We start from the raw sequence: 23,272 nt of genomic DNA on the forward strand, positions 1-23,272 counted from the left end.
TCTGGGGTGAGCTTGTGGGAAGAGCTGGGCTGGTTCCGGGAGCAAATTTCTGTGGTGACAACTTGGGAGCAAGAAATGGGCCTTTCCCCTTCCCATGGGTTGCTGTTGATTTTTCTGATGAAGTGTGGTATTTAGGAATTAACCCCACCCTCTCCCCATGTGTGCCTTCACAGACTAGCTTCCTTTTATGAAATCGCAATTCCTGAACTGGAGTCTGCAATGAAGAAGAGGAGGCTTGAAGACAGCAAGTGAGCAGGGGACAAAACTAAGTGCCTTGTCGTCAGGGAGAGAGAGGCCCTGCTTTCCCCGGGGTTCAGCGACCCCATCTCTGAGAACGAGAGGGTAGCCGCATGGAGTGTCCCTGCCTAGCAGCCTCCCAGCCCCAGCATCCTAGGCTTTTCCCCTCCTCTGTTGCTCCAACCTCTTAGTAATCGGTGGGCTGGTTTCCCACCCACTGTTTACAGAGAAGCAGCAGGGGAATCCACTGGCCTCTTGGGGCCTGTAGCCTTTTGCCAACTGCTATCCACAGTGCATTGTGACTTGTTCTCAGCCCTGGGGAGGGACACCTGCAACTGTTGAGAATAAGCTCCCTCCGGGCCTTTTTAATCTCCTTAATCTCTATTTTTTTTTCCTTCCCTCTCTCTTTCTGGCCTTCAAAGGCTGCTAGGGGACCTGTGGCAGAGGCTGTCCCATTCTAGGAAGAAGCTACTGGAGATTTTTCACATCCTTATAAACCAGATCTGCCTTCTCCCTGTCCTGGAAAGCAGGTGAGCCCTTGGGAGCAGCTGCCTAGGTGGCTAGGCCAGCAGAGGTGTCCCCCTCACTTCCTCTGCCCCCTTCCTGGTTGAGCGGAGATGGGAAAAGGAGACCTATGCCTCTTTCCTCTAACTGGCCTGAGGCCTTGCAGAGGAGCAGGGAGGGAAGTTCCAGATCATTTGCATTGAGCGAGCTCATCTGCCCTGCTGTCCTGTTCCAGCTGTGACAACATTCAGGGCTTCATTGAAGAGTTCCTTCAGATATTCAGCTCCTTGCTGCAGGAGAAGAGGTGAGTGCGGCCGAGCTGGGACCGGTCGGCACGAGGCCTTACATACTACAGCCTCTGCCAAATGCTTATCCTGGTCTGAGGTTCTTGGTTGGTCAGCAGACCAGCGCCCCTGTTGCCCCAGCCTTGTCCCTTCTGTCTGCTCCCTGGCCAGCAGGTTCCTCCGGGACTACGACGCACTCTTCCCTGTGGCCGATGATGTCAGCTTGCTCCAGCAGGCCTCCACAGTCTTGTATCCTTCTCCCACAGCCTCTGAGACAGGACCTGGCCTGACCAAGTTGGAGATGGGCTGTGAGGACCCCGGGGAGCAGAGGGAGGTTTAGCTCCAGAACCCACGGGTCAGCCAGCTACAACCCACGGGTCCCCAGAACGCCCGCCAAAGTCCCAGCCCCTGTCTCTGGAGGAGATGACTACTCTGGTCCTCAGAGCTGGGTGGGGTCAGAGGCCTGCGTTCTGCAGGTGTTTACTGAGTGTCTGGGCCTGTGTGACCAACATGGACTCAGCCCTGCTCTCACAGACCTCATAGCAGGAGGGGAGACAGACAAGGAAACAAGCAAGCTCAGGGTAAGGCTTTGAGATAGAAGTGCTGTCTGAGCTGAGAACAGCAGAAGAGAATGGAGGAGGGCAAGACCAGGGCTAAGTGTTCCCAGTAGATGGAGGATAGAGAGGCCCTTCTGAGGAGCCCTGAGACATTTTGTGTGGCTTGGGGGTGTGGGGCCCCGGGTGCCGGGGTCTAGCAGGAAGAAACTATGACGTGGTAGGTGAGCAGACCTGCATGGCTCCGGGACGACTCTCACTGAGTTTGGACTCTGTCCTACAAGCACTGAGGTGTCATGGAAAGATGTGAAACGGAGAGTAACAGGCTCAGTTTTATACTTTGGAAAAGCTCTGTCTGGCACAGGGAAGAGAACAGACTGGCCTGGGACCTCTGTGAGGCCCAGGGGCTGGTGAGGATGCTGTGGCTGACATCCAGGTGTGGCCAGTGGGGGTGTGGTTTAGAAGGGGTGGGAGGGCATCTAGGGCAACACCCAGACGTCGGGCTTGGCAGTGCTGGAGTGGTAGAGAGTGAGGAAGGACAGGGAGGAGGGCCTGTGGGCCATGTTGGAGACTGGGTTAGGTGGCTCAGGATCGCCTCAGGGATACCCCCTAGGCCCCCAGCCTTTTTTTTTTTTTAAGATTTTATTTATTTATTTGACAGATCACAAGCAGGCAGAGCAGCAGGCAGATAGAGAGGGAGAAACAGGCTCCCTGCTGAGTAGAGAGCCGGGCCCCCAGCTTCTGTAGGAAGCCCTCAGCTAGTTGGACAGGAAGCCGGGTGGCAGGACCCCCATCAGGCCCTCCTCCTAGGGGTCAGTGCAGAGGAGGAGCTGCTGGCTTCCCCCAGATATCACATCCCAGGGTGCCCTGGCCCTGTCTTCATCCAGACCTGCTTTCTGCTGAGTGTCAGGCACTGGTTTTAAGGCCACGGTGGTTGTGTCCTGCCCTGCTTCCCCACGCAGCCCGGGTGCCCATGATGCCCACTGGGTGCAGCTCAGATAGCCCCTAACACAAGTCACAGGGTCAGGTGCCAGAAAGGGATTGAGAAAAGCTGCCTCAGAGCAAGGGAGGCAGCGAAGGCCCCGCCCCCAAGAGAGAGACTCCTTAACCCGTGTCAACAGGGACGAAACACGGACTGCCTACATCCTCCAGGCCGTCGAGGGTGCATGGGAAGGGGTGGACCGACGGAAAGCCACAGATGCTAAAGACCTGCCAGCGGCCGAGGATCCTAATGGGGTCATTGCGCTGGCAGAGCCCGTCGGGGGACCATCCTCACGTCTGGAAAACTCAGAGGAAGACGAGGTGTGTGTCTGCAGCGGCATTTTCTCCGGCTTCCCCTGCCCTTTCCGGGAAATCTCTTCCCCTACTCTGTTTCCGCCCTCAGAGAAAAGGGTTTCTTTTGGAATTGACAGCCTCGAGCTGCCTTTAGAGAGTCCTGCAAGTTGCTTCAGCTGCCAAAACCCCAGTTTCTCCCCTCTAAAGTGAAGTGCTGGAGCTTTGGGAAATCCTTCCTGGAGCACTCCTCTAAGCAAATCGCTGCGGCCCTACTTTGGCTGCAGTGGAGAGCGGTGCCTGGTCTCACTGCTTGGCTAGCTTGGATTCCCCACCAGGGCACTGCACGGCTCCACTGAGCAAGTTTCAAAGCCCCCAATTTAGCACTTTCTCTCCAGGCTTTTCCAGAACTTGCCCAGTCTACAGCTGTACAGATGGGCCACTGAGCCCAGGACTCTTCCCTGCATGTTGGGAGGCTGCGTGATATGGGGATCAAGGCCACCCAGTCTCTGGGGTCCAGTAGCTCAGGGGTGTACCCGGCTCCTGCCACTCACCAGCCATGTGGCCGTCACTCCCCTCTAGCCTCTGTTCCCCATCTATAAGTGAGGATGGTCACCATCCCTGCCTCCTCGAGTTTGTGGGGATTCCCAGAGGGGATGTACGGAGCGCCCCAAACCCAGCTGGCCTTCTGTGCTCTATTAACAGATGCCATTCTCCTTCCAGTTAGACTCAGGCCTGTGACTGCCACAGGGCCTTGGAAAATGACAGTCCTCGCCACCTTTCCCACACTCTTCCCCATTTGGGCTTCTTAGCAGAGATATGAATGATTTTTTTTTAAAGATTTTATTTATTTATTTGACAGAGATCACAAGTAGGCAGAGAGGCAGGCAGAGGGGGAGGAGGAAGCAGCCCCCCACCCGCCCCGAGTACAGAGCCCGACGCAAGGCTCGATCCCAGAACCCTGAGACCATGACCCGAGCCGAAGGCAGAGGCTCAACCCACTGAGCCACCCAGGCGCCCCTGACATGGATGATTCTTACTGTTGTTTGTTTGATTTACGAATTTCCTTAGATGAAAAGCCTAACTCAATTCAGTCACATGGAGCAGGATATGAACTGAATACCCCTTCTTAAAAGGAATATAATCAAAGGGGAGCAGCTCCCCATGGTCCAGGGCTGGTGATTGCCATTCCTCTCCAGTGCTGTTCCTCTCCATCAACTTGTTAGAGCTGGCTATGGACGAGTAGAGGCCACAGCCATTTACATAGTGTCTAGTTTTCTCCATGCACTGTGCTCGGTGCCTTGAGTGAATGATTCTCTCCGAGCCATCTGAGACAACCCCATGAGGTGTGTGGTAGTAGGCCTATTTTATATGGAAGGAGCTCGGGTTCAGAGAGGGGAAGTGCCCTGCCCAAAGTCACACAGTCAGAAGTAGCTCTGCCAGAACCCTCCTTTTCCCAGGGGAGGAAATGAAGACTTGAGAGCCCTAAGTCACTTGGCTGAGGTCCTTGGCCCAGGTGTGGCAGGGCCAAGACTCACACCAGGTCCCCCGATTCCTGGTCCTGTGCTTTCCAGGGCCTGTGGCCCTCTCACCCACCTGGCCTGGTCTTCCCCGCCTTCACTCCAGCTTTCTGCACAGTGCATGGGGGCAGCGGCTGCCCTGGGCCCTCCCGTGGGTGGTGTGGAGCTGGACTCGCTCATCTCCCAAGTGAAGGACCTGCTGCCGGACCTCGGTGAGGGCTTCATTCTGGCCTGCCTGGAGCACTACAGCTATGACCCGGAGCAGGTGATCAACAACTTCCTGGAGGAACGGCTGGCCCCGGCCCTCAGCCAGCTGGACCGCAGCCTAGACAGGTGGGAGAGAGAGGTGGGAGGTGGCTCCTGGTGCCCAGGCTGTGGCATGGGGCCGGCTGGAGGCGCTCTGGGGGTCTTGTCTGGGCCCCTTCTTGGCTTCTCTGCTTCCCCGTCCTGTGCCAAAACTCAGCCCTCTCTCTCTTGCCCATGGTAGCGTTTACCAGCCATGTAAATGATGGCCTCCTCTGGAAAACCTCAAAACTTTAGGTCCCTGGGGGGTCCTCATGTGCCCCCTGCAGGGCGGAGAGTGTGCACCGCAGCACCTCACTGAAGAACCGATGTGGCATGTGACAAAGGGGTTGCCAAGCCTCTCAGAGTGTCAAAGTTTCTGGCCTGCCCCTGTCATTGTCACCTTTCTAGTCAATTCCCAAGGGAGGATGGCCAGCGCGTCTCACTTTCCTCACACCTCCCTTTCAGAGTTTGGCCCACTGCTTCTCGGAAGGCCCACAGGGCCGCAGTGATGGGTACGCAAATGGGTGTTTCTCCCATGAACAAATTACGTTTTTTGAATGAATGAACTTAGCTCCATCTCTGGACAAGTTCCTTAGCCACTTTGTGCCCGTTTTACAGAGGAGGGTACTGAGGCACCGAAGGGTTGAGTGTTCTTAGGGACCCATCTTCTCAGACTATTGCAAGTGTTCGGTGAGGGAGGGAACTTTGAAGAAAATCCATGTGACCAGCCCGTGGGACCGAGGGGGAGCCTTGAGTGAGGGATGGCTGTGTCCCCAGGGAGGGGTCAGACGGAGCAGGGATTTAGATTGCGTCTTGTGTGGCTGTTGAAGGGGAGTGGAGAATCTGATGGAGGTAACATGGTGGGTGTCCATAGGGCACAAGGTAGGTGTCAGCTTACCAATCAGTCCCCCTTAAATTGATTTCTGGGTCACTTCCAGGCAAGCGAAGCCAGACCCGACTCCCCTGCTGACATCTCGTCACAACGTCTTCCAGAATGACGAGTTTGACGTGTTCAGCAGAGACTCAGTGGACCTGAGCCGGGTGCACAAGGGCAGGAGGTGAGTACAGTGGGCTGGGGGGTGCCAGGCTCCCCTACTCTGTATGTGCAGTGAGAAAATCAAAAGACAGTAAGGGCTCCATCTTTATGGAACTGGCCTGAGTTTCAGTTTAGGGTCCACCTGAGCAGTTCAGGACCTCTGTACTCCCAGCAGGCAGGGCCAGCTTCTACACTTGATCTTAGCCAAAAGGCCAAGAAGCGATAGGGCCAGCTTCTCTAATGGTTATATGTTAAGCTCTGATTCTGCATGGGGTGGTTTTTAAATGAATCCCCTTATGGATAGCAAAAGGCCAGAGGAACCTAAGTTGTCCCCCTCCTCCCTTCTTATATCTTTGGATGTGTCAACTGTCAAATCTCTGGACAATAGAGCCGAGCCGTACTTCTAGAAGCCGCCCCTCCACGTGATTTTCTCCATTCTGTGACAAAATGAGAAAATTAAAGGCCTATACTAAGTGAGTTTTTCAGAGGGTGAACACATTCTATTTTAAGGCCTTTCTACTTATTTTTAGTGTATGTCCTTTCTACTTTTTTGGCATTGAAAAGCCCATTTATGATTTATTCATTCATTCAACAAATATTTGCCTGGTGCTTACGGCATACTAGGCCCTGGATTTATTAGGTGCTGGAGGTGTAAGTGGACAGTGAAACAGACACGGCCCCTGGCCCTGTGGAGTTTGCACTAATCAGTTGTTCAAACAAGCAGAGTAACATTGCAGATCTAACAAGCACTATAAGGTGAAGGTGTACGGACTTCCGAGCTTCCGGTAAGGGATTTGATCTGGGTAGGAAGGCTCCTCTGAGGAAATGACATGGCACCAAGAGCGGAAGGATGAGGAAGGGTCAAAGGGTCAATTCTGAAAAGAGCGGGCAAGGAGAAACTTCCCGGGCAGAGTAAACAATAGGGACGGTGACCCCGAGATCATGGGGAGCATGGTGATGGTCCGTGAGCTGACACATTTTATGCTTTGGAAAGAGGACCTGACTTTGGAGTAGAGGCCCATTGGAGGGCCCACGAGTCAGTATTGATGATGGTTCAATAGAAAAGGCAAAGTAAGACATTGACAATACTGTGCTAGCCCCCAGGGTTCCTTTAAATGGTATTGGTTCATGAAATCTGGGAATCTGGGAACTGCCGGACAAGTACAGGCTGCCCCCTCTCTCTCCCTCATTATATACATATGGAGACAATGAGGTTTAGAGAGGGGCAGTGAGAGACCTGCCCCGTTCTTATGATAGGAGCCCCGGCAGCAGAATTGCAAGCTTCTTCTTCAGTGAGGGCCCCGTGCAGCTCCCTCTCCCCAGGGCCATCTCGTGCTAGAAGCTCAGCTGGCCGACGGCTTCGGGGAGCGGGCGCAGGGCAGCTATAAAGCCATCTGGCTGGCTGGACAGGAAGCAATTGTAAACTGCTTAGTCACACACGTTGCGACATCCCCAGATCCCGGGCCAGAGATGTTATCCTGCATCAGCGGCCACTGTTCCAGACCAGCATGACCCTTGCAGCTCCTGCTATGGAAAAAGGGGCAGATGAGGAGGGCTTTGCCTTGCTCCAAGGGTACACCAAGTCGCCGGGCAGAGAGACTGGGCAGCAAATGTTTACCAAACTCGTGAAGTTGGGTCGCCTGGGAGCTGGGGATTGCAAAGAGGCAAGGCCTCCATTTATGCGTTCATTATTTATTTATTCATTCAGCAAATATTTATTAAGTGATTTACTAGCTCCAGATCCTGTGCTAGACACCAGGGAGACAAGGTGAGTGGGGCACTCAGGGCCATGCTCTCAAATGGCACAGAGACCGTGGGAAAGACTCGGGCCATTAAACAAGTAGCGACAGAGTGGGAGAGGTGCTGGGGTGGGGCATACAGGGACCGCAGTGGGGACGCCTGTCCTAATCCGGGCAGGGCAGTCAGCAGGCACACAAGAAAAGTAGCACAAGGTAGGTCACACTTGAGTTAAAAGGTAGGTGTGTGGTTAAATCAAATAGCTGCACTCAGTGGCTCAAGTAATAGGGAAATCTCTTCCTGGCATGACAGGGAGTTACAAGGTAGGGCAGTCTAGGCTTGGTTAACTTGTGGTACAGCCTCATCATCAAGGAAACATCTTTGCCATCTCTCAGAGCTAGTTCCTTCGAAGCCCCTGGACGGCTGCAGCTGTTTCAGCCACGACCTCCAGAAGTGACAGTGCCAAGAGGAAGTCTGGACCAGATCTTCCTGTATCTCTTTTGGAGACCAGGAAGCCTTTCCCAGAAGTCTCCAGACTCCGGTCTCATCCCAGTGGGGAGCTGGGTCACAGTGCCAAGGTCCAGGCCTCCAGCAGAAGGGGGAAGGGTCAAAAGACCTGAACCAAGTGAGGGTCTGTTAGGAGTGGGGTGAGGTAGATGATGGCTGTTGGGTAGATGCCAGGCACATGGGCCAAATGAAGGAGGCAGTGTGTATAAGGTGGGGTCCCATAACTCCTTTGGACTAAACTCATAATCTGGAAGATTATGAGTGTTCTCCCTCAGAAAAGGGTCTCTGGCCAAAAAAATGTCTGTGCACCTGGCTTCTTGGAGAGGCACAGAGCACATAAGCACATTAAAGGCTCTGACAAGTCCTGCAGTGAAAAGAAACAGGATTCACTTTGTTGAGCTCAGTAGGTGCCAGGTTCACTTTTAGTCATCATCTTATTTCATCCCTGGGATGCAAAATTAAGACTTGGCAAGGATAAGAGGCTTACTTGTGATGGATCACACAGCTCAGGAAGTACCTGAGCAGACTCGAGTTGGTACACCTGTATTCTGGCCCTGGCTCGGCTGGTAGAAGCTGGGTGAAAGGTGCTATGCCTTTTGGGACCTCCGTTTCCTCACCTGCAAAAGGAGGGGTTTTTTACCTCTTCAGGTCCTTTGGGAGTTCAGAGGTGGGAGTCATCCCCCAAGTGCCAGTTGGGCCTTGAAGGATAGGCAGGAAGAAATGAGGAGGGGGAAAGTGGCTGGGCTTCAGGGGAGCCCACATGGTCCCTGGGCTCCCTGTCATCTTGTAAGAGGCCGAAGAAGCACCTGCTCCAAAGTCTCCGAAGCCACGGTCGCTCGTGTTTCCAGACTTGACTGGAGTTCTGGGCCTCGGATGGGTCTTTTCCTGGCTGGCATTCATTGCCCCTGACTTTTCCTTCTTGGCTCTAAATGAGGTCATGTGGCCGAAACTGTACCTCCCTGGATGGGATGCCCAGGGCACTAGGCTCCACTGTCCCTGCGTGTGTCCTCTCTAGGACCCTGGGTGGACAGAGTTGTCAAGGCTTTGCTGGCCCTACCAGGGAGCCACATAACCAGAAGCCTACAGTGGGACCTTATGCACGAGAACCAGGGACCGGATGGACCAGGAGCTGTGGGGTGTGGCAGAAGGGACAGTGACCTCTCTCATTCATCCCTGGATGCCTGGCTCAGCACAGGTCCTAGCACGTAGTAGGCCCTCAGGAAATGTGTAGAAAGAGGGGATGTGCTCCTTCCAGTGGCGCCAACCACTTGGATGAGCTCGGGCCCCTTTGCCTTGCTCCCCTCTTCTTTCCTCTTTAGCCCCCAACTTGGTGAAGAGGACCAGGTAAGGGCTGGGCCCAAAGTCACAGGCCCCCTTTCTTGGCATGATATGAAATTTTCCTGTGGACCAAGAATTTTCCCTGGTCTAGATCCAGTGCCCCCTAACACCACCTGCCAAGAGCCTCCATTTCCTCTCCTCCCACCCCACCCCCGCTAGACCCCCCTGAAGCCAGAGGTCATGTTTCCTTTCTCTGTGTTCCTAGGGCATGCTTACCTTCGTTCAGCACATTTCATGGTAGCTGCTGTTTGGTTGTGACCCTCTCTAGACTATGAGTTCCATGAGGCCAGATCCAGACCTTACTCTTTTCTTTTTTTTTAAGATTTTATTTATTTATTTGACAGAGATCACAAGTAGGCAGAGAGGCAGGCAGAGAGAGAGGGAGAAGCAGGCTCCCTGCAGAGCAGAGAGCCTGATACTGGGCTCAATCCCATGACCCTGAGATCGTGACCTGAGCCGAAGGCAGAGGCTTTAACCCACTGAGCCACCCAGGCGCCCTGACCTTACTCTTTTTTAATTCTCTCTCGCAACTCAGCCTTAGTACCCTGCCTGCCACATAGTAGGCCCTTAGTAAAAACTATTGAAGGAAGCCAAATCCTGACCTGCCTCAGGCTCCCAGGCAGACAGCCTGAGTGACACAGGCCCCTGTCCCTCTCTGCATCAAAAGCCAGTTAATAGAAGATTTTTATGGGAGCTGTGTATGACTTTGTACCTCTTTTTCTTCTTCTTCTTCTTCTTTTTTTCCCCCCAACCCTTGATACCTTCCAGAAAACCGATTTCACAGCTAAGCTGGATTTTCTTGCCTGGCATCTCATATTGATTTTCCCCTGCAGGGCTAGAAACTACATTCCACAGGCCTGCTATGTGTCTGACAAGCCAGGTTTTTCTACAGATTTGCAAAGCCACAGTCAAGAGGCCTGAGTCCCCACTGAGGCTCTGCTATACAGTTCACAGATCTCAAGCACATCCCTCTCTCTTCCACCATGCCCGAATTTCCTCACCTGTGATATATAACAGGAGTTGAACTTTTGGACTTTTTCTTCCAGTGCAATCTGACGTGGAAGATTGAACGGTAGAAGAGATAGAAGGCTACTGTGAGGAAAGCAGGGGTGCAAAGAAGAAGGCAGCTACCCCTGCTCTCCCCTCACCCCCCTGAGGTCTCCTGTGGCTCCCCTGAGCTTAGTAAACAGGCCACATGTGGCCTCGCTCTTTCTTAAATTTTTTTTTAATTTTTTAAAGATTTTCTTTATTTTAGAGAGAGACAGCATGAGCGGGAGGGGCAAAGGAAGAGAGAGAATCTCAAGCAGACTCCATGCTAAGCACGGAGCCTGACAAGGGGCTCGATCCTGGGACCCTGAGATCATGACCTGAGTCTAAACCAAGAGTCAGAGGCTTTAGAATATGTGCCACCCAGGTGCCCCTAAATTTTTGGTTTTTATTTTTTATTTTTTTTTGAAGATTTTATTTATTTATTTGACACAGAGAGACAGCTAGAGAGGGAACACAAGCAGGGGGAGTGGGAGCTGGAGAAGCAGGCTCCCTGCTGAACAGGGAGCCCAACACAGGGCCGATCCCAAGACCCTGAGATCAGGACCTGAGCCGAAGGCAGACTCTTAATGACTGAGCCACCCAGGTGCCCCTAAATTTTTGTTGTTTTAAAAGGTTCAAATAATCCCAGGCCCTACCTAGGAGTAACCATTGTCATTTGACAGGGGATTTAATAGCTCTTTGTGCATTGACGTGTAAATTATAATCTATATGCTCATAGGAACACATAGTTTGTCTGGTTTGCCTTCTGCTTTTTATACAGTTGGGATCTTACTGCATACATTTTTCTGTAGCTTACTCAGGAGTAAGTCTTAGAATTCTTTCTGCATCAGCACAAATAGATGAATGTCATTCTTGATAACAGCCACACAGCGTTCTGTAATATAGATGTGGCACATCATTTGGCCATTTCACCTGTGATGGACACTAGTTGTTTTCCATTTTTCACTGTCACAATCAACGTTGAAAAGAAAATTCCCCATCAGACCTCTTTATGCACCTGGCCAGTGGTTCCCTAGGGTGGGTGCCTCTGAGAAGAATTTCCCAGCCGAAGGGTAGGCACGTTTTACATGGCAGCATCCCTTTTGGGATGCCTTCCAGAGCAGCTGGACCGGGTCACAGGGCCACCAGCAGCAGGGACAACTGCCCTCCTCGCCCCCCCCCCGCCCCCCGCCTTTGACACGGCTACTTGTCAGTTTGCACCAGCCCAAACCCGTGGTGCCTTGGACACTCGCGCTCACAGCCTCCAAGGCCTGATGGTTTTCCTTCCTCTCTCTGCGCTGTCCCGGCTCACCGCCGCCAGGAAGGAGGAGAACACGCGGAGCCTGCTGAACGACAAGAGGGAGGTGGTGGCTCAGCGGCAGCGCTATGAGCAGTACAGCGTGGTGGTGGAGGAGGTAGGGACCCCAGGCCTTTGCGGGGGGTGGGGGCGGAGCGGAGGGAGTCGGCCGGCCCCGGGCCCATCGGCCCCACACTCCTAACCCCCACACTCTTTGCAGGTGCCCCTGCAGCCTGGCGAGGGCCTGCCCTACCGCAGCGACGACTACGAGGATGAGTACGATGACACCTACGATGGCAACCAGGTGGGCGCTAATGATGCCGACTCAGATGATGAGCTCATCAGCCGCAGGTGAGGCTTCGGGGCGCTAAGAGGGTGGAGTTCGGGGGGCGGGGCCAGGGGCGGGGCACAGCTGAGGCCCTGATGGCATTAGCAAGTCAGTGGTAGAGCCAGGGCCCAAACTGAGCCCTTTTGACTCCTGGTGCAGTGCTCCCTCTAGCCCCAGACACCCCCTCAGCCAGTTGGTCCAACCCATCCCCAGTGGGGCAGCATTTATTTGATTTCATGCAGTCCTTTCAGATTGTTCTTAAATGCAGAAAACTCTTAGCCATGGAATCTTAGATTTCCCAGCGCAGATAAAAACAGAGCTGCCCAGCTCAGCCTCCCCTAAGCCTCCACCTCAGATTCTGGTACTCTCAGAGAGTCTGGGGGCTGGAGCAAAGCTGGCTTAAAAGCACCCAGCCACCTGAACCCATCCCCATCCTGATGCCCCCTCTCACCCAGCCCCATCACCTCCTCCCCAAGGCTCCCTTTCCAGGTCTAATCCAGTCTTTGATCTCACTTTCTCTCTAAACCCTCAGGCCCTTCACCATCCCTCAGGTGCTGAGAACCAAAGTGCCCGGAGAAGGGCAGGAAGAGGAGGAGGAGGAGGAGGAGGAGGAGGCTGAGGATGAGGCCCCCAAGGTACCGCCTTGGCAGGTGGCAGAGGAAGGGCAGGGGGCGGTTCTGAAGGGCAGATTGGGGCCACTGTGCCCCTGCTTGCCTGCAGCTGGCTTTGAGGCGGCCTCACTGCCCGGGAGAAGAGGGGTTTCTCTGAGCCTAGGATGTCTGCTTGGAGAGTTGCTGGCTTGGAGAGTGTGGGCTTAGGGGACAGGTTAGAGGCCAAGACTTTGAGCTGCTGGGTTCGTCGGGCCCATGAGCCTGGGGGCTGAAAGAAGGACAGCTCTGGGCCACCGTGCTCAGGATGGCAGTTCTTCAATTTGTTTGTTTTTTAAAAGATTTTGTTTATTTATTTGATTTGTCAGAGCGAGACAGAGAACAAGCACAAGCAGGGAGAGAAAGCAGGCAGAGGGAGAAGCAGGCTTCCTGCTGAGCAAGGAGTCCAATGTGAGACTCGATCCCAGGAACCTGGGATCATGACCTGAGCCAAAGGCAGACGCTTAACCAACTGAGTCACCCAGGCGTCCCAGGATGGCAATTCTGAAACTCACAGAGATGTTAGAACCCAAGGGCCCTTGGAGGTCATCTGGGCTGCTGGGTTTGAAAATTCTGTTTTTTGGCAGCTGAACTTTTTCCTCAAATGAAATCTCAACTAGAACCTCAACATATAAAACAGGTTAAGGGTAGTATTGCTCAGGTTGAACGGAGTGGCACCCTGGGATCCCTGTATCCCCTCGTGCCCTCCCACCAGGGTGACAAATTCTGATGCATCCAGACCAGGCTCCTGAGGTAACGAGTAGCAGAGACTGCCAGAGATGGTGGCTGGTGGGGCAGAAGCACACATATACCCTGTCTGAGGGGTTTCTCAGAAGAAACAGAGGCCCAAAGCTTCAAGGGCTTTCTCTTCTTCCCAGGCAAGGCATCAGCCCAGATTTTTCTGTAAAGTCTTACAGTTTTTGAATGTTACTAGTTGCATTTGTTTGTGTTTCTTTTTAAACGGTACAGACCGTGAAAGCCTGTGTGTGATCCTTCAGTCCCAGTTCTCCCCACTGCTAGTCCAGGTTCCTTTGCTTATTGGCCAAAAAAACGATCTTCAGGAGTGGGTACTCCCGGAGCACCCTGGGGGCGGCCCTAGAGCGAGGACAAGGCAGATCCCAGGGGCAACTCTCTTGGCCTCCAAGGCCCTGTGTGGACTCTCGTGGTGGCCATCCTGTCCCCCATTTGTCATCCACGCGCCCATCTGTGGTCCACCTGCTCCACCCTACCTGTGCAGGAAGCCTTCATCCCTTTAGCGGCTTCTAAAGGACGAGAGAGGCTTCTCATGGAAAGCTTGGACCCAAGCAAGGGTGGCTGCATTACAGGGCCTCGCCCTGCCACTCTGTGGCGTCCCCTACTCCTGGCCCGGAGGCGTCTACAAGATTCAGCCAGGCGCAGCTTCACAGCTGAGTGAGGCTTAGGCAAATGGGGCGGCTCCTGACTCTAGATTTTTTTTCTCCCCTCCCCTCCACAGCCCGATCATTTTGTGCAGGACCCTGCGGTGCTGCGGGAGAAAGCAGAAGCCAGGCGGATGGCCTTCCTCGCCAGGAAGGGGTGAGCATTTTGAAGAGCTGTGTCTGGGGGGAAAGGGGCCTTCTGGGGGAAAGGGACCCATCTGGGGAAGGCTCAGCCAAGCACCTAGTGTGTTATGTGTGTTAGTTTAATCCTCACGACAGCCCCATGACATAGCCACTTTATCATCATCCTCATTTTACAGAGGAAGAAATAGGCCCATCCCCATCCCCAAGCCCTCCTCTCCTTGCTGTGGGCTGTGCTCAGCCTACAGCGGGTCCTTCCCGCAGGGAGGCCAGGGACCCATCTGGAGGCAGGGCTCAGAGAAGAGAATTCACCAGACACAGGACTCTGCCCTTGCGGCGCTCCATTTCTTCTCACTGGCGGTGGGACGGGGGTGTCCTGGCCCAAGCTGTGTGTCTGCTCCCAGGGACCTCTAAGAAAGGCAGTGGGCTCTTCCCATTCCCTGGGGTGGCTTGTTCCTCCCCTTAGGTACAGGCATGACAGCTCGACGGCAGTGGCCGGCAGCCCCCGGGGCCACGGGCAAACCCGTGAGACAACCCAGGAACGCAGGAAGAAGGAAGCCAACAAGGCAACGCGAGCCAACCACAACCGGAGAACCATGGCTGACCGCAAAAGAAGCAAAGGCATGATTCCATCCTGAGGCCACCCTGTCAGGGCCAGCTGGGAGGGGGCAGCAGCAGACCTACCAGGCTGAGTTACTACAGCCTTGGGTCTCCTCACCCATTGGCTTCCTGCCGGGGCCCCGAGTTCAACTCCACCCCTCAACAGCCTCAGCTTCGCAGCCCCTGAGAAGGCCGCCTCGTCGTCCACCAGCCAGCCGTGAGCGCCTTCTTGCAGAACACACAGTGCCTTATCCCACAGTGGAAGAGCCCCTGGGCCCAGCGAGCAGGCGAAAGGGATGGGGACAGAGCCCCAAGGCAAGCCCCATAGACCTCATGCAGCAAGACACCACTTCTCTTGGTGGTTTCCTTCCCGGATGGCAGGAAACCTGTAAATTCAAAAACAAAAACAGAAAAGGCCTGCAAATAAAGTTTATGACCCTTTCAAGCAATGATCCATGAGTGCCCCCAGCCTGCTCCCCCTGTATCCCATTCTTCAGTGGCAGCCACCATCAGGAGAGTGAGAGAGCAGGGTGATTGCTCTGCTCATCAGCCTGGCGTGCTTGTCTCTCGTTTTAACCCCTCCTGAGGTTGCCCTGCTTTGTCGTGTGGCCCTGAGCATATTACTTCCTCCTCTGAACCTCTAGTCCCTGCTTGTGGAAAGAAGAGGTGAGGGTGTGAGGCCCTCTGGTCCCCTCCATGCTCTCGTCCAGTCCCTGCAATCTCCACCCCTAGAGGGAGGGAGTATTTCCAGCCCCGTGGTGTAGGTGAGGCACTGAGAGCTGGAGGTACCTGCTCAGGCAATAGGCAGGGGGGTTGGAGGAAGAACAAGGATCAGACCCTCAGTCTGACCCCTGGCCTTTATAGAGTCCTAGACTCCCATAGGTGGTGTCATTGCCATCTCACAGCTGTCCTGAGGACACTTGTCCAGTAGCAAAGCCAATACCAGAAGTCAGATCCTCCAGAGTCAAGGAGTCGGAGACCAGAAGACGCCTGTGAAGGAGGTCCGTGCCAAGCCCCATTGAAGGACTTGGGCCTAGTTCCTCAAAACCCCACCCGGGTGTGGTCAGTTGGTTGATAGTGTGGCAGCAGGTGCCAGGCATCCCAATTCCTGGTCTCCCCCCACCCCCAGATTGTTGCTGATCAACAGAGGATCGAGTATGCGGTATTGCTGGCCTGATCCTCCCCAGCCCGGCCTGGAGTCCATCCATGGGAGCCAGGGCCCCTGCCCAGCTGGACCTTGACAAATCACCCGAGATACTTGTGTAATTTATTTGCACGTGGTTTGGATGAGTGTCCGGAGTAGCGAGGCAGACAGGCACTTGACGAATTGGTTTTGTTAGGTCAGCTGCACAAGTGAAAATCAATAGCAATTCCTCTGAGTCACGCCAGTTCTCTTGGTGCATTTGAGATGCAGACCAGAGAGGGGAGCGGTGTCTTCCCCTCCAGCTGCTGAATTAGCTGAGATTGGGCTCGGGGTCAGCCACTCTGACAGGCAGCAGGAAGACTCTGTTTCCTCCCAGAGGCCTTTGCCAGGGACCACACAGGTGAGGGTCATTTCTTTACTGTCTCCCTGAGCTCCTCAGACCCAGCTCTTGGCCCTGGAGCAAGGCGAGGTGAATTGGGGGAGCCCTGGGCTTTACCCACCTTACCTGTTACTGTTCACACAGCCCTTCTCGCCTTCATTTTGTCATACATACCTCCTGACCTCTGAGAGCGGCATTTGGGCCTCACCTTGGCATCCCGGTCTAAAGGATTAGAGAAGAAAAACGATTTTTCAAACTTTCCAGAATGTACTGCCAGGCCAAACTTGATCTCCCTTGAAAAACTATTCTTCCTCATTGCAGATCTTGAGGGCGCCCCCTTCAGGGATGCTTTGCAAACACCTCACTCAGGAGTCCTCCAGAGCAGTGCTGGCAAGCACAACCCTTCGCCTCTCAGGGCCTCAGTTTTCCCATCTGCAAAGTGGGTGCATTGGGCCAGGTGAATGGTTTCCACTTGGTGCCAATTAAATCCTCTGAGGAGGCCCCAAGATTTAAGATGGGCAATGGCAAAAGTGTTACAAGTGAAGTGGGGTAGGAGCCCTGAACCCTGCTCACTTGATCCCTGGGCCCCACCACCCCACCGCTGCTCCTAAGCAGGAATTTCTAAGTGCCTTCTCTGCACCCTGTTAGAGAACACGGCTATCACAGGCATTTCCCAGGAAGCTTTTACGACCCAGTGCCTCCAAGAGGACTTAGGATTTCGAGTGCCATTGTTTCTAGCTCACGAAGGGCACTGATGGCAAATGTGTCTGTCTGAACAGGGCTTCTGGGCCTCTGTGAGGTGGGGAGGGCAGGGCAGGGCCTGTCATTGATTTTAAAGAAAGGGACCCGGGAGCCCAGGGAGGCAAGTTAGCAGTGGAGCCTGGATGCAGGTCGGTCCTTAGCCCCAGGTGCAGTCTGGAAAAGAAAACGATTAGCAGGAGCCCGCCTGTCCCTGTCACACTGGGAGCTTGGGTTAAATAATGCAGAGAGGGAGACCACAAAACCACAAACAAAAGTAAACCCACCAAAAATGCAGGGGGTTGTTGTGGAGCCCCCTACTTTAAAATGATGTCAATGAACACTTGGTAGCAATGTGAGAAACAAAATATTGAAGAGTAAGTTTGTTTTTGGTGGTGGTGTTTTTTAAGAGAATGAACTGGATGGTAATGCTCCACGATTGTGAAAATATTTTTGGAAAACTTCGTGTACAGACTAAGTCTGGAAAGCAATGTGCATAAATGAAAATGACAGTAAGACCATGATATTTGTAATGAGAATAAAAGCGCTTACCGAGTACTCACCACCAGAGTTTTCTGCTGGGCTCTTTCCTTGTGTTATCTTGTCGAACTCACACCAGTAGGTTCAGATGAGAAAACCAAGGTCAGAGAGCGTAGGTGACCTGTCTAACGTTCCACACTTACCACTTGACCAAGGAGGGCTTCAGGCCCAGGATTTCCTAAAGCCCACGCTTCTAACCCCTATGCCATGTGCCATCCTTTCTTCCTTTCCCCACCTCCGCATCCTTGTCACTAGTGTTCTTAACAAAGAAAGAAGAAAATATAAGCCTAATAGGACAAGAGGATGGGAAATCCCAGTTCTTCAGACCTTTTTTTTTTTTTTCACTTTGTTTTCAGATTGGTTTGTCCTTTCCTCTGTGTGTCCAGTCTGCTGTGAAGCCCACTGAATGATTCTTCATTTTTACGTCCAGGGGAAGCATAGAAAAGGCTTGCGGGGTGAAGCAGAGAAAAGATCTCTCTTAGCAGAGATGGGGACAGCAGACCCTGAGGAGCACAGAGGCCTGGGAGGGGGCCAAAGGGTCCAGGGTGAATATGGAAGAAGAGTGGGAAAGAGGATGGGAGCCCCAGGATTAGGACCACAGTCCAGGCCATGGCCCAGACATTTTGTCCAGAGCAGCTCCCAGTATTAACTGGCTGTCCTCAGGGCTTGGAGCATGGACGGTCAGCCTAGTTGGGAGGACCAAGGGAGGAGAGGCTAAATGCATCCACTCGGCACATGTTTACCAAGATCTACTAGGTGCCAGGCACTGAGTCAGGCATGTGTGAGAAAGACCAGCCCCCCACCCCCTGCTCTCATGGAGTTCACAGTCCAAGGTGGGATCTGGATGTTAAGACATTTTGGGAAAGTGATTTAGTCACAGTTGTACTAAACCCTAATAAATGAATGAAGAAATGAACAGGCAAGATGAACAGAAAGAAGCCAAGAGCAAAGAGACTTTCCAGAAGCAGCAGGTAGTGGGGGCACCTGGGTGGCTCAGTTGGTTAAGCGTCTGCTTTCGGCTCAGGTCATGATCCCAGGGTCCTGGGATCGAGTGAGGAGTCAGGCCCTCTGCTCAGTGGGGAGCCTGCTTTTCCCTCTCCCTCTGCCCTCTGTGCCCCCTACTACCTCTCACTCTCTGTCTCTCTCAAATAAATAAAATCTTTTTTAAAAAAGAAAAAAAAAAGAAGCAGCAGCAGCAAAGGGTAGTGGTCACAGTGTCAGGCAGCAGCTGGGAGGTCAACCAGGCTAAGTCAGTGAGGCTCTCGGGGGCTCTGTCCCACCTTGCCAAGAAGTGATGGGGAGACATGGAAAGAATGGAAGGTGAGGAAGAGAAAGCAGGAGAGTGGGCCCCTCTTCCAAGGAACTTGGCTTCGGGAGGAAAAGAGAGCTGAGAGGAGAGGAGGGAGCCTTGGAACCCAGACTGTTTTTTTGTTTTGTTTTGTTTTTCATTTTTTTAAAGATTTTATTTATTTATTTGACAGACAGAGATCACAAGTAGGCAGAGAGAGAGGGAGAGACAGGCTCCCCGCTGAGCAGAGAGCCCGATGCGGGGCTCAATCCCAGGACCCTGGGATCACGACCTGAGCCCAAAGGCAGAGGCTTTAACCCACTGAGCCACCCATGCACCCCACCCAGACTGTTTTGATGGGATGTCTAGAAGGAGGAGGGGAGGCACCAGGGCTCTAGAAGATGTGCTTGGGGGAAGGCTAGTCCCCAGGAGGAGCTCCCCAGGTCAGCCTGGTGTCCTGCCCCAGCTATATCTCTGAGTGCTGGGGCAGGAGAAAGGGACCTTGACTATGGCCTGAGACTGGTGTTGCAATTCTGCAGCCTGAAGAGAGGTAACCAATGTAATCTAAAGGTTACTATCTCCAGCCCCTGGGAGGATGGGGGTGGGTTGGTATGTGTGTCTTAAAATGAGAATCAAATTCTGACTTCGCATCACACTGGAAATTCTCTCCCAACAATCGATAATCATCAAGAGAATTTCACACAGCTGGCAGACCTCGGAGAGCCTTAAAGGGCATTTTGCCCAGTTTCTCAACCTATTTAAACCCCCAACCCTCCCCCACAAGTCTCGGACCCTGGGATTTCAGTTACCCCCACCCCCACTCCCAGGAGTCGGGGAGGTTCACCCTGCTTGAGAATTCACTGGGCTTCCAAGGTGCTCTCCCAGCCATGGAGGTTATATCTTTGAGCTTTACTCGCTGTGGTCTGAATTACAAAAACAACAGGCACTTAATTCTAGGTTCCCCACTATGAAATTATGACATTGAATACGCCTTTTCTGGCTGCACAAGCCCACCCTCAGCACTCTGGTGGGTCCCTTAAGTGCTCTACCATTCCAAGGTGGTAATTTGGGTTTTCTTCTGAAAGTGGTTTTTGCAGAAGGGCCAGGCAGAAAGGGGGCCCTTCAGTGGGATAAGGGCCAACCATGCCCGTCCGTTTAGGAATTTTATGGGCAGAGCTTCCACGCAGGCTCCTGCCCCCATCTTCCATCCTGTGATCTAACGTGCTTACATTGCATTCTTTCACGTGCACGTTTGCAGGCCTCAAGAGCCCAACATTTTTATTGTTATTTTGTTCGTAAAGGGTGGCGAAAAGAGCACTGGACTGAGGGTCGGGAGCCTAGGGTCTAGGCCCTTAGATTTCAGCAAGCTCTGTGACCTTGGGTCAGTTCCTTGTCCTCTCTGGGCCTCAATTTCTTCTTAGAGGAAATGGGGATGATCATTCCCTCATCTCTCTTGCCTCATGGGCATGGGTAATTGTGAGGGTCGGCTGAGATCATGCTGGATGGGGGCAGAGGGCACTCTGAAATTGGGGAATCTTGTTCAAAGGGGAGAGAAGAAAACCAATGGGAATTTTCTGGCTACGCTGCATTTGGGGCAGTTTCCTCTTCTCTCTTTTAATTCACCCTGCCAGAAACTTCTTTGCACAAATCACCCATTTCCAACGGGCACATTTCCCATGGAATGCCAGGGTCCCAGGGCCAGGAAAAGTTTGAGAGCTGCCACTGTCTGGATTGTTGCTGACCGTTCTCCCTGGAAGGACGGAATCAGGGAAGGCCTGAACTCCAAAGCTTTTGGCTCCATGAGCAAGTTCTGTCACGGAACAGCCTCCCCCAAAAGGCCCCTGCCCCTAGGGGAGCCTGGGAACTCTCACACTAGGACCCCTCTGGCTGGTGAGACGGTTGCCCCTTTCTCCTGACTGGTCTACCAGATGCCACAGATGGGCAGAACGCACCCCAGGTCCAGCTGGCCTGTGTCACAGGAGAGCGGCAACAGACCCACTCCGTGACCGGCCACAGGGGTGTGTGCAGCCTGTCCCAACTTTAGAGTCTACACGGAAAGGCACTGGCTCCTCCCCCAGAGTAGTAACTCAGAGTAACATGCAATGGCCAGTGGCCTATTTGGGTTTTGCCATTTAGAGCAGGAGCTGAGCTCTGGGGTTAGAAGCAAGCTGCTGGCCTCAGCCACTCTCTGGCTTTGGGACTCTGAGCGAGGTGGCCTCATTTTTCTGAGCCACGGTTGTCTCTACACTGAGATGTTGGCAGGATGGCTGGGATAAGGTAGATATATAGTCCTCCCATGGTGAGGCAGGCACACGAACTCACAGGGCCCTGCTCAGTGGGACCCAGGATGGCTGGGATAAGGTAGATATATAGTCCTCCCATGGTGAGGCAGGCACACGAACTCACAGGGCCCTGCTCAGTGGGACCCAGGAGAAGGGGGTGGGTGCCTTCCACCAATGCCCCAGTCAGACTTCCGTGCAGCCCACCTCTCAGCCTCTTAGCACGGCTGCTGTGACTCCTGTACGGCAGTCCTTCCAGAAGCTTCTGGGCTCAGGGTGATCCAGACACACAAGAGAAGACAATTGGCACAATCCACCCTGGTAAGTGTGTGATGGGTGCCCTGGGAGCACAGAGGAGGTATCCTGCTCAACTTTGTGGGACAGGAAATTGCCATGAATCCTTGAAACAAAGCCAGGTGATAGGTGTGATTATAAAAGCCTCCTTTAGAGGTTCAGCCAGTTGCTCATGGCTGAGCAGTGGCTGATTCAAGATTCAAACCCAGGTGTACCAGCCTCCAAAGTCCATTATTTTCAGCCTCCTGGCTTTCCTACTTCCCTATAGCTTGACACTTAACTCCATGCCTGGTTAGCTCCGCATGGAAAAGAGGACCTATCACCTCCCTTGTTCTAAACACCATACTTCTATGAGTACAACTTATAATCAAGTCATTCCATTCACAGAGATGAGAGTGGGAAGTTGGGCAGGATATATTTCCCAAATCTCCACTTTAAAATAGTTTTCCCTGTCTGCGAGCAGAAGGACGGGCTACTCCTTAGAGGGTCCAACTTGAAGGAGGTGTTTCATTAGGAAAGATTAGTGAGCCCAGGAGATAAGACATCGCGCAGACTTGCAGCCCCAGGGCAGGACGTAGCCTCTCTGTTGGAGGCCTGGACGGAGGGAGAGAGAATTGTGCTCAGACTTCTGCAAAGGAGAAAGACAGACGAAAGCAGAGAGGAGTCCGTTATGTGGTTAAAGGTGTGGGGAAGAGATAAGGACCGCCGGAGGAATGCACCAGTCAGCTGGAGTTTAAAACAGTGTTAGAGACACTGAAAACAAGATTATCACAGGACACGCAGGGGAGCACAAGAAAGTGATCAGGCCTTAGAGGGATAGAAAGGATGTCAGGAACACGGTTTCAAAACAGCTAGGACAAGGGGTGGGGCACTTCGATGATTCAGCTGTACAGTCATCCCCAAGGCTCTCAGCCCGTATTTTGTGGATCAAATATGCTAATTAGGCACTGTTCCCTGAAGACTGTGCAGGGAGCCCCCCCATAATGTACTCATGGTAACAACATAACAAAACCACGGCTGGTAGGCGTGTGCTAAAAACATTAGAAGCATTACGTCACATAGCTTCCCAACCACCCTGTGAGGTATTGCTATCATTATCCCATTTTCCACAGGAGGAAACTGAGGCTCACAGAGGGGAAGCAACCTGCCCAAGGTCACCTAGCCAGAGAGTAGCAGAACTATAATTCAGGGGCACCTGGTTGGCTCAGTCAGTTAAACGTCTGCCTTCAGCTTGGTCGTGCTCCCAGGGTCCTGGGATGGAGCCCTGCATTAGACTTCCAGCTCTGTAGGAAGCCTGCTTCTCCCTCTCCCGCTCCCCCTGCTTGTGCCCCTCTCTCTCTGTGTTTCTCTCTGTCAAATAAATAAATAAAATCTTTAAAAAAAAAAAAAAAGAGCTAGAATTCAAACCCAGGCATGCGCTATTTCCACAATCCATGCCTAGAACCGAGGCAGGAGAGCAAAGGGACCCACAGCAAGAACTGCATTTGGAAAGTTTGTAAGGTGAGATTGGAGGTAGCTTGGATCTTAAATGTCAAGTTAAGGAATTTGAACTTGCTTTTAGCAGTAGTGGAGAGCCACTGAAGCTGTTTGAGCAAGCGAGTTGATCTGGCGGTCTTATGAAGGTGCAGTGGAGAAGTGTCCAGAGCAGCCAAGGAAATTTTCTGTGCAGGAGTTTCAAAGGGAGGAAAGGCTGGGAACAGCAGGAAGACAGTCAGTACCCCTGTACTCACAGGGTGTTGGCTAAGTGGCTCCCAGCTGACACTTTCACTATATTCCATCATTGCCTTGTCCTTGATGCCAGCGGGAGTCTGCCCTTGGCATTCAGTCTGTGTATAAATCCAAGCATATCAGTCCAAGGCCCCAGTGAAGAGAGCTAAATGATTTTTTCACAGCACAG

The 23,272-nt window shown here is 53.1% G+C and overlaps 1 protein-coding gene across 6 annotated transcripts in view; it reads left to right on the top strand.

The window, feature by feature from the left end:
* The window catches only part of ASCC2 (activating signal cointegrator 1 complex subunit 2), a gene marked incomplete at its 5' end in the record, with an annotated part of 40,991 nt that extends 23,450 nt beyond the window's left edge, over window positions 1-17,541 (top strand). For 3 of the 6 annotated variants that reach the window (XM_080821191.1, XM_080821189.1, XM_080821194.1), the window contains 12 exons: window positions 174-248; window positions 660-767; window positions 977-1,045; window positions 1,200-1,274; window positions 2,701-2,881; window positions 4,490-4,704; window positions 5,595-5,714; window positions 11,625-11,718; window positions 11,821-11,951; window positions 12,461-12,563; window positions 14,050-14,129; window positions 14,580-17,541. In XM_080821191.1, the coding sequence (XP_080677317.1) occupies window positions 174-248; window positions 660-767; window positions 977-1,045; window positions 1,200-1,274; window positions 2,701-2,881; window positions 4,490-4,704; window positions 5,595-5,714; window positions 11,625-11,718; window positions 11,821-11,951; window positions 12,461-12,563; window positions 14,050-14,129; window positions 14,580-14,751 (1,423 nt within the window). In that variant the 3' untranslated portion in view covers window positions 14,752-17,541. Of the gene's footprint in view, window positions 1-173; window positions 249-659; window positions 768-976; window positions 1,046-1,196; window positions 1,275-2,700; window positions 2,882-4,477; window positions 4,705-5,594; window positions 5,715-11,624; window positions 11,719-11,820; window positions 11,952-12,460; window positions 12,564-14,049; window positions 14,130-14,579 lie in introns of all 6 variants that reach the window. The other 3 variants (XM_080821190.1, XM_080821193.1, XM_080821192.1) reach the window with 2 other exon arrangements.
* Window positions 17,542-23,272: the final 5,731 nt, after the last annotated feature.

Source organism: Martes martes (assembly GCF_963455335.1).
Source record: "Martes martes genome assembly, chromosome: 13".
NCBI classification, from domain to species: domain Eukaryota; kingdom Metazoa; phylum Chordata; class Mammalia; order Carnivora; family Mustelidae; genus Martes; species Martes martes.